Source organism: Camelus ferus, chromosome 25, assembly GCF_009834535.1.
Source record: "Camelus ferus isolate YT-003-E chromosome 25, BCGSAC_Cfer_1.0, whole genome shotgun sequence".
NCBI classification, from domain to species: domain Eukaryota; kingdom Metazoa; phylum Chordata; class Mammalia; order Artiodactyla; family Camelidae; genus Camelus; species Camelus ferus.
The window spans coordinates 16,020,361-16,037,469 of NC_045720.1; the positions used below are offsets into that span (position 1 = coordinate 16,020,361).

General features: G+C 41.6%; 1 protein-coding gene across 3 annotated transcripts in view; it reads right to left on the reverse strand.

Annotated features, from left to right (window-relative positions):
* DEPTOR (DEP domain containing MTOR interacting protein) overlaps positions 1 to 7,613 on the reverse strand; it is a 130,447-nt gene extending 122,834 nt beyond the window's left edge. Inside the window, exon 1 of one of the 3 annotated variants that reach the window (XM_032468117.1) lies at positions 7,367 to 7,613. In XM_032468117.1, the coding sequence (XP_032324008.1) occupies positions 7,367 to 7,497 (131 nt within the window). In that variant the 5' untranslated portion in view covers positions 7,498 to 7,613. Of the gene's footprint in view, positions 1 to 4,008; positions 4,147 to 7,366 lie in introns of those variants that run through there. The other 2 variants (XM_014560710.2, XM_032468116.1) reach the window with 2 other exon arrangements.
* Positions 7,614 to 17,109: the final 9,496 nt, after the last annotated feature.

Here is a 17,109-nt window from a genome sequence, read left to right on the forward strand (position 1 = left end):
CACATGAAAGGACATCCTGTCCCACACTCCCAGGTGTTTTCTCTCTCCATCTCGCCTCTCCCATTCAACCTTAAAGGTGTTTAAAAAAAGCTACAGAAAAGTGACTCTTTGTGCAGACCCGAGTAAATAACTGCTCTCTCTGAACCCTTCCAACAGGGACGCATCCCAGCCAGCCCAGATGAAAATAGCTCCTGTTGCCCCTGCGGGCACTGCCCCGGGGAACAGCTGCTTGCAAGCAAGCTGTCTGATCCGCTAAGCTCTCTGCCTGCTCTCTGTCTCCACTGTGTTCCTCCAGGATCTAACAGTCCATAAAAAGTCACTGACATAAGCTTCCAAGTTTGGTTACCAAGCTGATAAGACTGGGACAAGGAGCTCAGATCTGGAACCCACTTCTCCTTGGAAGATAATGAGGAACATAGAAAAGTGTGATGACTTACTGCGTAGAAAGAGGGTTAATGACTGTTTCCTTTGTCTTTTTCTAATCACTGAACTCACAGACTCCAACCATTTAAGAGCCACCACCTGATAAAGGGAAGTGAGTCACTGATGCAAATAAATACTAGAAATAACAGGAGAGGAGAACAAGCATGCGTCACCCCACATTCTTTCTGTGGAGGTGTATTTATTTACCTCATTTTCAGGTTTATTGATTCCAAAGCTGAAAGAAGCTACAACCTAAGTATGAGCACTGGTCTTTTAGAAAAGTAACCACAAACATTATCATAAGCAATGAACACTGCAGTCCTTTCAAAAACAGGTTTACATAAAGATAAGCACATAAGGGTACAAAATAATTCCACAATCACTTACTGAGCACTTACTATGCATCTTCTATTTGCATGATGGTTTTTGCAAGTGACAGAGCAGTTACAGTCTTTCTCTCCAGGGAAGAAAGGAGTCTTTACCAAGAATGCTATGTGCCAGGGTGGTGCTCGCTGCCCTCACATCCGATTTGTGAAGCAGAAAAAGATGTTCATAGAAACAAGATCTGTATATGGGAAGAGCCTCTGATTCAAAGGCAACTCAACACCCTACACTAGGCTCCTCTGTACTGACTCTAAATGCAGTGACTCTCCATTCCCTAAAGTACCCCCATTTTTACCGGAACAGGGAGTAATTTCCTGATGCAGGGATGTCCTCTCTGTTTAGAAGAATAAAAGCATATTCCTTCCGTTTGGGTCCCTACATTTCAGTTAAAGCACCTAGGCAGTAGCTTTCCTGCCATTCCCTTCAGCTACAGTGTCCAGCAGAGCTCAACTTCCATATTAATGGCCACCAGTAGGGGCGACCCCCTAAGACACGCTCTAGGTCAACGTTAAATTTCCTCAAGTTCAAATTGTGATTAAAAACAGACTACAGTTCACGCTTGAACAACAGGGGTTTGAACTGCTCAGGTCTGCCTATACCCGGATTTTTCTCAATATAAATACTACAGTACTGCCTCAAGTCATGACTGGCTGAATCCATGGATGGGGAACAGGGGACACAGAGGAACAAGTCTAACTATAAAGTCATACTCAGATTTCCTTATGTGCAGAGTATGAGTGCCCGAACTCCGACACTGTTCAAGGGTCAACTGTATTTCTCCCTGTTCTACTCGGTATCTCTAAAACTCCGTATCTCCTATTTACTTTATTTTACATTGGCCTTTGGTTCAATGAGTTGATTTTTACCTTTTATCTGCATGCTGCCTTAACATTACCAAAGCAAATTCAGAAAAGCAACTCAATATTAGATTTAATGAGTTTTTATGAAAAAGGCAATAGCAAGGCTGTAAGAGTCTGGAAAGGTAGTGTGTTGTAGCAAAAAGGCAAACACATCAAACAATTTGAAAGAACTGCAATTTCCTATGACTTAGCTAAAACTCACTGCCTAGTAAATTGCTTTTAGGGAACCAGCTTTAGTGACTGGGTGAGACCATCGTAATTAGCATATTTAGTCTAGGTAGATGAGCATAACTGAAAAGCTTGAAACGTTGTCTCTCTTAATTAAACATTCCTCATTACAGTCTTAATTCTCCTCCACACCCCACTGCCATCCTCACAGCCGGCAAAACAGTGAACTGCTATTTATCTTCCCAATAAGTGATTATAAATTCAGAATGAAGGGGGTTCAAATTAAGTTTTCAAAACCACATGGCAGGAAGGACAGAGTTTAATAGTGGAGAAAGTGACCATTCTATCTTAACAAAACATAAACACTTCTAGAAATAAATTAGATTTTTCCCAACAGAAAGGAAAAATCATTTGTCTACTCATTTGCGAAAGTTATCACACCAGAATGTGATGGCTTTGTACACATGATTCTGCTTTAAATTTGCCTAATCGTGACACTTCTTCACTCTCTAAGTTACTCACTGAAGACACAGTTAAATCACAGGTAAATCTAGCATCCTGCTTAAGAGCAAGAACTCTCAGTTCTACCACTTTCTGGCTGAATCATCTATAGCCAGTTAGCTCACATTCTCTGTTCCTCAGTCGTCTCACCTGTAAAATGGAGATAATAAGTGTATCTTCTACATAGCATCGCTATAAAGCTTTAAGTCATGTGTATATATATAAATTTTTTTGATAACATATATTAATGTATATTTAGTAACGCTATATAAGCACTTGGAAGAGTCCTTGGCAGGTAATAAACACCATATCATTGTGATTGTTACTATTATCATATCTACCATTCCCATGGAGAAAATAGTGATATTCTTGCCTTCTTTATTTAAATGCTCATTACAAACCACCTTCTTGCTAAGTATTTCTGAGATTAGCCTACAGAAGAAGTATAAGGTGGATTCTGGATATTATAATTAGAGTGTCATAGTTATGACTGCATGGCAAATTTCAAAATAAAAGATTTATATATAAAACATATAAAAATAACTAGTGAAAAGTCATACTACCAAACCCCACTAATATGAGTGATTTATACATGGTTAATTACCTTCACATTAGGGGTGTTCTGAGACAATTTCCTTGACTATTGAAGGCATATTTTCTCTGTTTTATATCAAGAATAATACTATAAAAAGGTATATGTAAAATGTCAGTCCCATCTGGTGTGGCAGTAATGCATTATTGAGTTAATGATAAATATCATTGCATTCTTTGGCTAAATCCAAAAAGGAACCAAAAAAAATTATTTTAAAATTTTGAATATTTTGTTTTCCATCACTCTTATGTCATACAAGTGCATTTTTGTAATAGTTTTCTTGAGATATAAATCACATACCCAATTCACCCACTTAATGTGTATAATTCAATGGTTTTAAGCATATCCATAGAGTTATGAAATCATCACCACAATCAAGTTTAGAACATTCTCATCAGCCCCAAAGGAAACTCTATACCCACTGGCAATCACTCTCCATTCCCCCTCCCCACTGCTTCTGGCAACCACCTTCTGTCCTTCCAGATCTGCGTGTTCTGGACATCTTATACAAACAGAATCGTACAGCATGTGTCCTTTCATGTCTGTCTCCTCTCACTTAGCAAAACGTTTTCAAGGTTCAGCCATGTTGTAGCATATATCCATATCTGACTCCTTTTTACTGCTGAATAATACTTCCTGAAGCAGATACACCACATATTACTTATCCATTCATCAGATGATGGACATTTGAGTGGTTTCTTCTGTTTTTGGCTATAATGAAAAAATGCTGCTCTGAAAATCTGTGTACACATTTTTATGCAGACATATGTTTTCATTTCTCTTGAATATACATTCACACCCAGGAGTAAAACGACTGGGTCATATGGTAATTCTATGTTTAGTCTTTGAGGAAATGCCAGCATGCCTTCCAAAGTGGCTGCACTGGGGGAGGGTACAGCTCAGTGGTAGAGTGCACGCTTAGCATGCACGAGGTCCTGGATTCAGTCCTCAGTACTTCTATTGAAAAAAATAAGTAAGTAAGTAAATAAATAAATAAACCTAATTACTTTCCTCTTTTAAAAAAAAATAGTAATTCTATAAAAAAAAAAAAAGAAGAAACAAAGCACTGAATCATTTTACCTTTCCGCCAGCAGCACAGAAGGGTTCCAACTTCCCCACATCCCTGTCCACACTTGTTATTATCTGTCTTTTTGATGATAGCCATCCTGGTGGTGTGACGTGGTATCCAAATGCACTTTTAAGATGCAAAACCACACAAATACATTGGGCAAAGAAGTGAAATCCCTTATGACAAGGGGAAGCAGAAAGAGATTAGGAAAAGGACCCTGCAGTCAGGCTGGAAGAGGAAGCAGGAGATGTTTTAAATCTGTTACTCAATTTCATATCCTTATGCAACCAGCTGCCCTCACCAAAGTGTCAGGATTGTGAAGCCAGCCCTCAATTTCACATCTGGAGCTTATAATAATCAGTTAACAACAATTACTTTTGGTTTATTGATTTATTTGACCAAGTCTCTTCCCATGTCATACCCCATTTGATCCAACACCACAAATCTTACATGGGAGGATGTTATTATTCTCATTCTGCAGGTATGGGCACTGAGACCCAGAGTGGCTAACTGACTCACCCTAGCAAAGTAGTTAAAAATACATACATACATCCATATCTACAACATCTGTATATACATACATAAATAAATATTATAAGTAAAATTCAAAGAGATGGACCCAGCAGCCAAATTTTGTATTTTAAATCCTAATCTTGGTTTCTCTTTTTTTCATCACCTTCATCTGTCTCATCTTTGATGACCCAGAAAGTAGTAGAAAAGAAAGAGAAGGCAGAGAGGAATTGTGTGAGTGTGTGAGAGAGTGTGTGTGTGTGTGTGTGTGTGTGTGTGTGTGTCACTTACAGGCAGGAGACCGGGACATCACAAAGCCACAATCAGCCTTGAGAGAGCTGCAAGGGACGTGAAAACACGTTGCGACAGTGACAGCAAGGACTGCATCCCCACTCCTTTATAAGAGGTTCCTCCAGCAACTAGGAAGCCAGGGCCGTATATGGCCACTTAAATCCCCAAATTCTAGTATTATATTATCTGTATTTACAACCATATATTTAATTACATACACTAGTCATTCAGATATTTGAGTAATTGCTATATGCTCAACACAGTGCTAAGATGGTTGAGATTTTTAAAAAGCAATCATTACAATTTTCCAAAATAAAATTAAAGTTTACTAAGCCTTTTACATGTAGCATCTCCTCATTTAATCCTCACAAAATTCCTGCAAGAGAAGTGGAACTGAGGCACAAAGAAGTTAAGTAAACTGTCCCAAAGTCACAGGACTAATAAATGGCAGAGGCAGAATAAGAACCCAGGCAGCCTGGGTTCTTAACCATCAACCCATCCTTACTGCTCGACCTTGCTCAGCTGGAAGTCAGGTGTGGTGACACACAGAGACCAGTAATACTAATTGACTCCAACAACCATTTGTTGAATGCTCATTAATGCCTGAACCCCAGGGAGGGGGGGACCCTCACAACAACCCTGTAAAGTGCTCATCTTCATTGCCTTTCTATAGATGAGGAAACAGAGGTTCAGAGAAGTGAATTAACTTGCCCAAAGTCACAAAACTGAAGTAGCTAAGGCTGATGTGGTGCTTACTGTATACCAGGCACTGTCCTGAGCACTAACTCATCTATTCAATCCTCATCACAAAACTATGAGGTAGGTTCCATTACTAACCCATCATACTTAGTTAAGTAGCTTGTCCAAGGCGCCACACTAGTAAGTAGCAAACCTGAGTTCACTCTGACTTTAATGTCCTCCTCAAAACAACTTAATGTTGACTCACAACAAAGTGGCTGAGCAGAAATTCAAACCCAAGTCTGTCTACCCTTATCTTCTCACCATCTCACTAAGGGTAGCCTTCAAACCTGCTGCAGTGCAGAGGGATGCCAGGAAAGAGGGGAGGAGCAAGTACTCTGGGGACCCCCAGGGAAGGGGCATTTAAGTATCCTGAAGGAGAAAGTGCTTGCTGGACAAAGAAAGGCACCATGAAATTTATTATTTTAAAGGGAATGAAAAATACCCAATTGAGGATTTTGAAAAAGATGACACAGTAAGGGGCAAATAAATTAAATTATTTAAAAGTTTCAGATTGAATCAGAAAAGCTTTATTTTGATTTTTTTTTTCAGTTAAAAAAATCTCTTGATGGAAAACGAGTTTTTATTTCCTTTAATTTCGACTATACATTTAAAAAATCATCAAGGAATAGAAACGTGCAAATTCCCTTTTGTAACGTTAAACTCAATCCAATATTTACTTTCTCAATCTAAAGGCAGCAAGCAGGGTGGTTACCAAACCTTTAGGGATCCTAAAGGATCCTTTGCAAGAGTCTTCCTCCTTCGGGTCCTGAAACATAGCATTTTAGAAACCAAAATGACCCTGGAGATTCAGGCCAAGAACTAGAAGGAAAAGGCACGCTAGCCGTTCTGAAGGGGCCAGGGGCCGGCATGCAAGTTGTGATTCAAACTCTGGAGAGCCAAGGGTTTTTCCCCCTGGCGAACTGATTTATGACCATAAGACGGGCAGTTGCAGAACCGGTCAGACCATTGATACAATTCCCAAACATGAATCCAGGAGGGACCACGATGGGACAGGAATGATAAGGGGGGAGGGGGTGGAATTTGGGGGTCGCTGCCTGTCCTGGACGCATTGAGACAATCAAACCCCAAATCTTGCAGTAGCCTGGGGCGGATGGGCTCTGCTCCCCAGAATATGCGCGCTGGGGGAGTTGGCACAGCTGCAGGGCAGCGGGACAAGGTGCCTCCACGCCCCCTTGCGGATCCAAATGATGATTGATGCGAATGTGCCAATTAAGTGATAGGTAGAGTGTCAGAAATGTTCTCAGTTCAGCACCCCCCACGACAACCCTTCAAGGGAGTCGCCTTGATCAGCTCCATTTTACAGATGAAAACACTGAGGGCTCAGGATATTGAAGCAAAATTTGCCAGGAAAATCTAAGTGAAGGCGATCGTTGGGCTGGCTCCTTTTATCTAAGAGTAAAGGGGTTGGGGCCCCTCACAGCCCCTCTCGCCCTCTGGGCGGACTAACAGTAGGCTGTCAGCCGGCAGGCCTGTCAGCGCCCGGGTGCCTGGCGGGCAGAAGAGGCGCGCGGGGTCAGCAGCAGCGCGTCCGCGGGACGCAGGGCTGCAGCAGCGGGGCGAGGGCGCAGCACGCACCACGCGCTCGCCCGCGTCCGCCTCGGGAGCCCCGCGCCAGTCCTGAGTCCGCAGGGCGCCGGGCTGCAGCAGCTAAGCCGCGGCACGGCGCGGAAGGTCCACGCATCCGCAGGCGTCCCTGAGCCCCGCGCGAGTCGCGAGCCACGAGTCCCCGCGCGCGTGCGCGCGGCACTGCTGCGGACACGGGCTGGCAGTGCCACTCGAGCCCCCTGGCACTGCCCCTCGTCTTACCGTAACTGCTCCCCGGTGACCAGGACCTCAGCCATGCGCTCCAGCTCCCTTTGCTGCGCGCCGCCACTGCCGCTGGTACTGCTGTCGCTGCCACCGCTGCCACCGCTGCCAGCGCTGCTGCCCTCCTCCATGGTCGGGGCCGCGGCGCTACCACTGTCTCCGCGGTCCGCCGCGGATTCGGGTGTTAAATCAGTCTGCCCTCACTGAGACCTCCCCCGCCATCTTTGTTAGGGGCAGTCCAGTAGCTCGGACGCTATTGGCTGGGGAGGGAATCCCTGTGGGTAGGCTGAGGCGCTCCGCGAGTCCGCCCCAAGAGCTCCAGCTTGGGGGCGTGGCTGGAGCCCCGCGTGGTCGGGGGGCGGGGCCTAGGGAGGAAAATAGCAACAGCTGGGCTGGGCGCCGGTTCTGAGCTAATTGTGCTGGTTGAGGTCGAATTCCTTGAGCGCCCTTTACTTTACCCACAGAGCTCATGTCATGCTGTGGGATGCCGGGGACAGGCGGGGAGATTACTGGACAACTGTGGAGGCATTTTTATTATACTGTCTATGCCCCAAAGTGCCAGAGAGTAAAAATAATATAGCTAAATAGTGAATAATAAACGATGTCACTGCAGGGCTTGAAGAAATTAAGCCTTCTTCTCGCCCAACCGTTTTACCAAAGACAGCTTGCTTACCTTATGGTGTAATCAATAAAGAATGCTGGCCTGGGAATCACACAGACCTGGGATCCACACCTATAATTTCCCGACTAAATATGTTTAATCCCGTTTCTACCTTTACACAATAAAAATGATTGTGGCTACTACTTGTTGACATCTGCTGCATTAAAGCTTCAGGTAGTCGTTACCTTGTTTAATTGCAACAAATCATAAAAAGAGTATTGTCCTTTTACGTCAGGAAGCAGGCTTGCAGAGATGAGGTAAATTGAGCCTCACTCTGCATAAAGTATGAGAATCACTTAACAGAAATAGAGTTCCCAGAGTTAACGAGATTAACAGCTGGCTGTTGCTCGTGTTTTAATTCTATAATCATTACATAGAATGTCAAGAGTTTTCCTGGGCATCACGCTCCAACACTCAGTTCTATCCTGAGTCTGTTATTTACAAAATTTGCAACGTCGTACTAGTTGCTTAATGTCTCTGAGCCTGAATTTCCTGTTGATAAACTAGGAATAATTCCTACCTTATAGGGATGTTGTGTAGCTTAAATAAAATAACAGGTAAAGTTTCTAAGTACATGATATGTGTTCAATGGCTGTTCTCTTTTATTATCGTTACTGCTTTTAAGAAGGGGTAAAAGGAGAAGAAATTTTTTCCAGACACTTTCCATTATGAGTTTTTAATGCTAGATAAAACACTTTTTCTCAAGTTATCTCTAATTAATTTTTGATTATTAGGGGGCCTTCAAAATAAAGGAAAGTGCAGCTTTATACCCATTTTGGTTTTATAATGAGAGTGTAGAATGGAAAAGAAGTTACATATTCCTAGTTATCCATTGTTCGATCAACATTTAGTTTCATACAAAAGCTCTAGCTACATACTGTAAATCATATCACTATATGATTGTCTTCTGGTTCTTCTCCCTTTAAATCCAGTCGTGTTCTCATTTGAATTCATGCAGCTTTATCTGAAAAGTAAACGAGAAAAATACTTTCTTGTAAAATACTTCATTGTTTAATAGTTTCTGATACAAAGTTAATGATAAAAACTTGTTATAAAAGCTTATAATAAAAAATAAGATAAAAAATCACTTTAACATAAGGGGGAAAAAGTCAAGTCAGGAACATATACCTGATACCACTACTACTCCAGTGAGAGAGAACAGAATTTATTTTTCATGCTTGATGAGAAGGTTTTGTGTGTGGGTGGGTGTAGATGTGAACAGGCAGGAAATGGGGAGCTGGCGTGCTGTTATTGTTTTAACCTTTCTTTTGACCATGCTCCGTTGGGTTAGAAGACAGACTCTTTTTCCAAACTTAGGGAAAGATTAGTGAACTGCCCCCTGAGGACTGGTAAGCACCAATGCCAGAACTGAGCTCTGGAGCAACTGGTCCCAGAATAAAGTGTGATCTAGAGGTATTGATAGATGAGAGAAGGGCGCTGACGTGGTGACTTACCCAACAGGATCTCAGAACGGCTGAAAATTCCAGCAGATCCTGGCTCCTGGTTTTAGTGGGGCAAATTCATTATCTTCTCTGAAATTTTTGCCCTCCTTTGTAAAGTCAAGATCATACCACCTATCCCACTGGGTTGTTGGGAGGATTAAATAAAATCTAATGAGCTCACTTGTCACAGGTGGAAACTGTGAAATGTGCGCCCACTCCCCCAGCTCTCCTGGCTCACCTGCCGAGTGCTTCCTGGCTGTTTGGTGCTCTGGGGCCAATGCTCCTCCAGCTTTTGGTAGATAAGGATCAGATGTGTGTGCGTGTGCATGTGCGCACATGAGTACATGTGTTTTCAACCCATTGAAGACTGATACTTTGGTAAAACGCGGTAAAAATGAAATTTAAAAACATACAAAACACAAGCCCAAATTGTTTATTGTTGTGGTCAACAGATAGAAAATCGTCAAATTTCTATAAACATCTCTAAATAATTTATCTCAATATCTGTATGTCTTCCTATCTCTCAATATAGGTAATGGTCACCAGCTGGCAGACCACCCTGACTAGTTCTGGCTAAGGGTGAGCAGCAGTGTGAGAAGATGAACCTGAACAAAATACGTGAAAGAATACTGTCAACTATGAAGCTTAATAACATGTTATTCATCATTTTCATTATTGCCTCTTAATATACACCTGTACCATTCCCACCTGATATTAAAGATGGACTCAAACCCCACCTTCTCTGTACTCTCTTCTTGCCCTCCTCCATGTGGTGTGTTGTTCTTTTCTGCATATTCTCATGGTATTCAAAGATGTACATTATTCTTAACCATTAATGGAAGTCTTGATTCTCCAGCTGCCGTAATTTTTCTTCTTTCTGTGAATGGAAGCAGATGGAGGGTTTAGCAATATCCTATCCAGATCTTTCTGTTGACCCTTTAGCAAGGGAACTTGCCTTTAAAAAAAATAAATGTAAGGAAACATTGTAAATGTACTATTCTTCAATTTAAAAAAAGAAAAAATCATGAACAAAATAAAATGTATTAAGCCACTGGGAAAATAAATACATGTAAAGATAGAGACAAATTAAATTTTCATGTCTTCTTCATTCACATTCATCTTCAATATTTTTACCATCTTTTTGTAGTGACAGAAATAAAACATTACAAATAAATTTGAGGTCCTTCAGTCTCAGCCCTGCTCCCTTCCAGTAAGTTCTTGACGCTGTTTAAGGGCATCAAAAATACTTAATCTTTGGTAGATGCTGCCACCTCGTGGGTTGTTTTGCAATGACACTAAGTGATAGTGGATCTCCTAGAGGAAAAGGTTCCCACCCAAGAAGGCTTTGGAGAAATTTGGGGTTGGAGAGGGATTGTTACCTGTCTCCTTACTGGGACTGTTACTGGCTTTCAGTGAGCACACAGTAGGAATGCTAGGTATTCTCATTTTCTTGAGACAACAGCTCACAAAGAATTGTCCTAAACCCTGAATGTCTTTTGTATGTCCTGTGGGCTCTTCATGTGTTTGAAAAACCTGTTTTCAGTTACCTGAGCTTTAATTGCATTTAATATTATATAGAAACACAAGATTTTTTTTGCATATTTTAATATAATCTTGAATTGTCCACAGATGCAATTACTGTGTACACCAAGGGAAAGATTGTACTTTGTTCTGCTCAAAACGTTACGGAGAAAGTTTCATCATTGCATAAAATTGCTTCACTCACCATTTGTGTAGTACCATGAATGTAGCACATCTTCTTCAGTCTGCATTTGTTAGATATTACATGCCCACGGATTCTATGTGTGTTTTTGTATAGGAACATATTAAGCAAAATAGTAAAGTGCCAACTATGAAAAAAAAAGCGATGGCGATATTCAGTTAAATATTGCCTTAATTCTGTTATTCTAAAATTGTTCATTAGTTATAATAAACATCATGACTTCACCAGGCCTTCTACTACAGTTATTTAAATATTAAAGTATACATTATTTTGTTATACATGACTTTCCTTTTCTTTTTCTCCCCTACATTGCAGCATAAGGGCATCATGTTGATTTTCTTTTTTAAGTAATGCACACAGAAAGCTTATGTTATCTATGGATTTAATGACAAGAAAATAAAGCGAGCATTACATAAGGTCTATTATTTTTAAAGGGGACATTGAATTAGATGGGATTGAGAATTTTTTAATGGAATACGTTACGGTTACTGAGCTCTTGCTTGGTGGCTGGCCATGTTCAAAGGGTTGTACATGTGTTAAACATTTATTCCCCAAAATAACCCTGTGAGTGGGCCAGTATTCTTCTTTCCACTTTTTCAGACGAAGAAACAGAAACACAGAGGGGACTAGGAAATTCATCTACAGTGGAGTATTTATGGTGAAGCTTGGGTCTGAACCCAGCCCCTGAGGCTTTAGAAGGCACTCATAATCTCCAAAACGACAGATCCCAGAGCACCGCACACTTCTCGTGGACCAGCCCTGAAGTTTTCTGTGCTTTGCGGGAGACGTCACTTAAGCCTCACAACATTGCTTTGCAGCAGGTAATACTATCTCAGCTGTCTAGGTGCTGAGACCCCGCTGCTGGACATGTTGGGGGCCCATGTCTACTTCACAGGCTTGAATGAGAAACTGTGAAAAAGCTTTAGAAGCGCTATGAATGATATTAGTTTTATCCCACTGCAGGCCTGGATAATCAGGGGCACGAAAGAAGGGAAATTATGATGGATCTCGGAGCTCTCCCTGCCCTGACTCCTCTCACATGCTCATACCCTTCAGTTACCATTATGTGTTAGCCTAGCATGGTCTAATTACTTCTGTTGGCACAGAAGTAGATTTCCCAGTGGGAGTGGGTTAAAAGAGTCTGAGACCAATTTCCAACATGTAGAGGGGGCTGTTACCACCCGCCCCCGACACCATCAAGCAATGCTCAGGACATTAGCTGGGCATCCTACAATTTAAACTCAATTCTGACACAATCCACCTGGAAATCCCACAGGTGAAGGGCTCAGTCCCAAGAGACTGCTCACCCACTCCCCACTGACCTTGCCCCACTTCAGATGGAAATCTTAAGTCCCAGTTGTTACTGAAGATTCTAACCAATCGGCTGTACATCAGAGAGTCCCAAGACCCCCTCCTCAAATGTAATAATTTGCTAGAGCAGCTCACAGAACTCAGAGCAACACTTACTTACATTTACCAGCCTATTAAAGGATATAATAAAGGACACAGATGAACAGCCAGATGGGGAGATATACAGGGTGAGCTTCTGTCCCCATGGAGCTGGGGTGTGTCACTCTTCCAGTATGGATGTACTCTTGGTGTGGATGTGCTCACAGACCTGGAAGCTCTCTGAACCCCATCTTTTATGGGTTTCAATGGAGGCTTCATAGATTAATGTCAGCTGGAGGACAACCTCACAACAAAGGAGTTGTGAGTTTGTTTTATTCAGGGTCTTCCTGAGAATGACAGCCTGTGAGACAGCCACTCAGGAGCTCTGAGGAAGCTGTTCCAAAGAGGTGAGAGAGAAGCCAGTGGACATGTGATTTTTTTTTCTTTTTTCTTTTTTTTTGGCTAGGGAGTATGTGCGGTCAAGTGTACATCTTGGAAAAAGAGTACTTGCTGGTCACAAAGCAGGCATCTCAAGCTAGTGGTCTTAGCGCTTTCCTCTGCATGGGAAGATGGAGGAATCTGGGGTCACTGAAATTCTTCCTGAGATACACATTTAATTATCTAAGGGGCCTGCTTGTCCAAAGCATAGAGAATCTGTGATTCTTAATTTCCACTGTCTGAAGCACAGAGGGCACTGTTGGTCAGTGACGGCATCAGGTTAATCTTCAGAAATGGCGCATAAGCCACGCTCTCTGTTCTTTGTTTATGTTACACAGGCAGGATCAGTTAAGTCATAGGCAACAGATTGAACTCAATCTCCAACCCCTCTGCCCTCCCTAGAGGCCAGGGGTGGGGCTGAAAGTGCCAAACCTCTAATCATGGGGTTGGATCCACTAGCAACCAGCATTCATCCTTAGGTGACCTAGGGGCTTTCCAAAAGTCCCCTCATTAATATAACAAATACACCTTGATTTCTTTCATCACTTAGGAAATTCTAAGGGTTTTAGGAGCTCGGCCCCAAACACGGATGAAGACCAAAACATATTTCTTAATAAAAATCACAATATCACAGGTGCATATCCTCTCTCTCTACCCAGATTATAAATGAGCGTGGCCCAGTTGTCATCCTCTTCCTTCTGCCCTCGTAGGACCCAGCCTAGTTCTAGGCACAGAAAATGTACTTGCATGGTTGCTCAGTGGCTCAGGACATGAAAATATTACGTTGTTCTCAAGTCAAAAATACCATCTAAAAAGAAGTGATCTCTCTCTTTTTCAATCACAACAGAAGACCTAGGAAATCTTTGAGTTTCTGTATAAGCATGTGGGCACACTGGAGGGTTTTTCTGGATAATAGGGCTGGAAGAGTTCTCTTCCACCAGAGGCTCTGACAGCAAAAAGAAGATCAGAACACTATAGACTGTCAGCCAAGGAAGTCTTAATATTTAAAACAAACAAAACAAAAGCAATATTACAACAAACTTTTACATATAAAATAAGCTACAAGGATATATTGTACAGCACGGGGAATATAGCCAATGTTTTATACTAACTATAAATGGAGTATAACCTTTAAAAATTGTGAATCACTGTATTGTACACCTGCAACATACAATATTGTACATCAACTTAAACTCAATTTAAAAACCATTACACGTGTAACAGCTGGAGATAATGTTTGCTTTAGTTATTTGATTTTAAGCAAACCCTTGTAAAGTACTTACTTTGTGCCAGGTAATATTCTAAGTGCTTTACAAATGTTAAATCATTTCATCCTACCCTTCCTATGAGACGAGATGGTGTGCTAATCTTTTAGCAACGGTTTGCTCTCCAATGCCCAGGTCTTCGCCCGGCTCTGCTCCATCTCACGAGGGATCTGAACTGTAGGTTGCATTTCCCAGGCTTCTGGGTCCCGTGGTTTCCAGGTAGATTCAGCCAATGGGAGGCATTGGTGGGAGACTGGAGTGCAGACGTAAAGGAGAAGTCAGGGTATTTCTCTCTGTCTCTCTGCTTCTGAGGCTTTAGGTCCACTAGACAGGTCCATGATAGTTCCTGAGATGACCACGGTCCCCTAGGACCCAGAACCTGTTTCTTCCCCTCGTCTCTCTGGCCTGGCGATGCTAGCGGTTTCGGGCTTTTGCTACCCTCTCAATTGCATCAGTATCTCTTTTGGGGGGGGGGGGCTTTTCAGGTCTTCCATCACCCGTAAAACCATCTGGTATAATAAATTCTCCCCTCCTTTAAATGTCTAGACTGTGTTCCTTTTTTTCTCTTTGGATCCTGATTATTATCATCTCTGTTTTACATAAAAGGAAACTAAAGCAAAACAAAATTAAATACATTTCCTCAAGGTCACGCAGCCAGTAAGAGTTAGAAATGAAGATTGAAACAGGCAGCAAATCCATGGCCATCGCTATTACTGTACATGAGAAATGCTCTCCTCTCCACCCAGGCGGAGACACTGTATAAATCAGTAGTTCTTAAGCATTTTAGTTTTAGGACACATTTTGACTGCAAAATATTATTGAGGACACCAACGTACTTTCGTTTATGTGGGATAAATAGAAATCTTTAAATCAGATAGAGAAAAACAACATACCACATTTAGAGAAACAACTGTTCAAGAAAAGTGGACTTTTCATCAGAAACTATGGAGGCCAGACACAGTGGAATAAGCTGTTAAAGGGCTGAAAGAAAAAGCTGTAAAAACAGAGTCCTGTATTCCATGAACATGACCTTCAGGAATGTAAGTGAAATGAAAACATTTTGAGATAAAATAACACCAGTAGAATTTGTTGCCAGGAAATCTGCACTATAAGAAATGCAAAAGGAGATACTTTATGCTGAATGGAAATGAGACCAGAAGGAAATTCATAATTTAGGAGAGAATAAAGAGCATAATAAATGGCACATACATGGGAAAATACTAAGGTGATTCTTTTCTCTTAATTCAAAAAATACACATGATGGTTCAAAGCAAAATTATAACACTTGGCTTTTATAGTTCTAACATCTGTTGGGTTTATAATCAGTAACATGCTGGAGCCAGTGTGCACTGGCTTGTGAGAACTAATTGTTAAGTAATAAGAAGGTTCTGCATTTTCATTGTGGTGGTGATTTTACCAGTGTGTAAATTTGTCAGATCCTTAAATTATACACTTTAAATGGATGCAATTAATTTTACTTAAATTATATCTCAATAAGGTTGATTTAAAAACAAAAGAGCCCCAAGGTAGCAGTGTCTCCTATAAACTTAGACTAGCAGGGGCACCTGGGTGAAGGGGGGTCAGGTAAGGGTGGAGATTGTATGAGATCTTATGGGTCTTATCAGCCTTGATACGGATTTGGAGGCTGTGTACACAGAAAAATTAACATTCCCTAGGACAGGGGTGGCGGTGGGGTAGCTCAGTGGTAGAGTACATGCTTTAAGTGCACGGGGTCCTGGGTTCAATCCTCAGTACGTCCACTTAAAAAAAAAGATCCCTAGGACATAGAGCAATGCTCATCATCTGGTTCCACATGGGTTAAGTCATAACCCACTGTAGTTAACTAATGACAATGCACCCTGAAAGGAGTCCAGGATGAAATATAAGAGGAGGCATTCTATGCTTTGGATGAGCAGGCCCCTAGGTAGGTAGATACATCTCTCAGGAAGAATTTCAATGACCCCAGATTCTTGCATCTTCCCATACATAGAAACGCACTAAATTCATTAACTTGAGATATCTGTTCTTTGTGATTAGCAGTAAACTATTACCAAGATGTATGCTTGACTGCACGTGTTTCCTGGCCAAAAATCATATACAAACTGGCTTCTCCCCTACCTCCTCAGAGCTAACTGAGTGGCTATCTCCCAAGTGCTAGTCCTTATTAAGATCCTGAATAAAACTGAAATTCACACTCTCACATTGCGTATTTTTCTTTGAGTGGACAGGGTTTTTCTGAAGGTGATCAGAATCCCATTGGCAGATTTTGAAGAGAGGAATGCCATGCTCTGACTTATATTATTGCAAAGACCGCAGAAGATACTGTGTATTGGTTACACAGTTCAGTGCCTGACTCTGTAAATAAAAATATTCCTTCTCTTTTTTAAGGCAGTGGAGGAAAGGGGAAAGCAGGCTACTCTGTGAAACATGAAACAACACCACCATCTAGTGGGAAAAATCCTAACTGCAAAGCCTAAAAAGTTTTAATAAAGGATGTGAAGTTAAAATCTAAACTACAGCATTTCCCATAGAATGAAATAAATGTTGCTGTGAATTAGAACATCCTTATCTGAAGTGATTTTTAAGTAAATATAAGGTAATGTGGCTTCCAAGACACACACTACTGTGTTCTTTTATTCTTTCAGAGTGGGAGGTAATTAGGTTTATTTTCTTTAATCGAGGTACTGGGGATTGAACCCAGGACCTTGTGCATGCTAAGCATGCACCCTACCACTGAGCTAGGGTGTTCTGTTTCTTCTACCATGTGCACTTCTTTCCTCCAGGGAGGTATTTCTTTGAAGTCTTCCACCTCAAATATTTGGTGA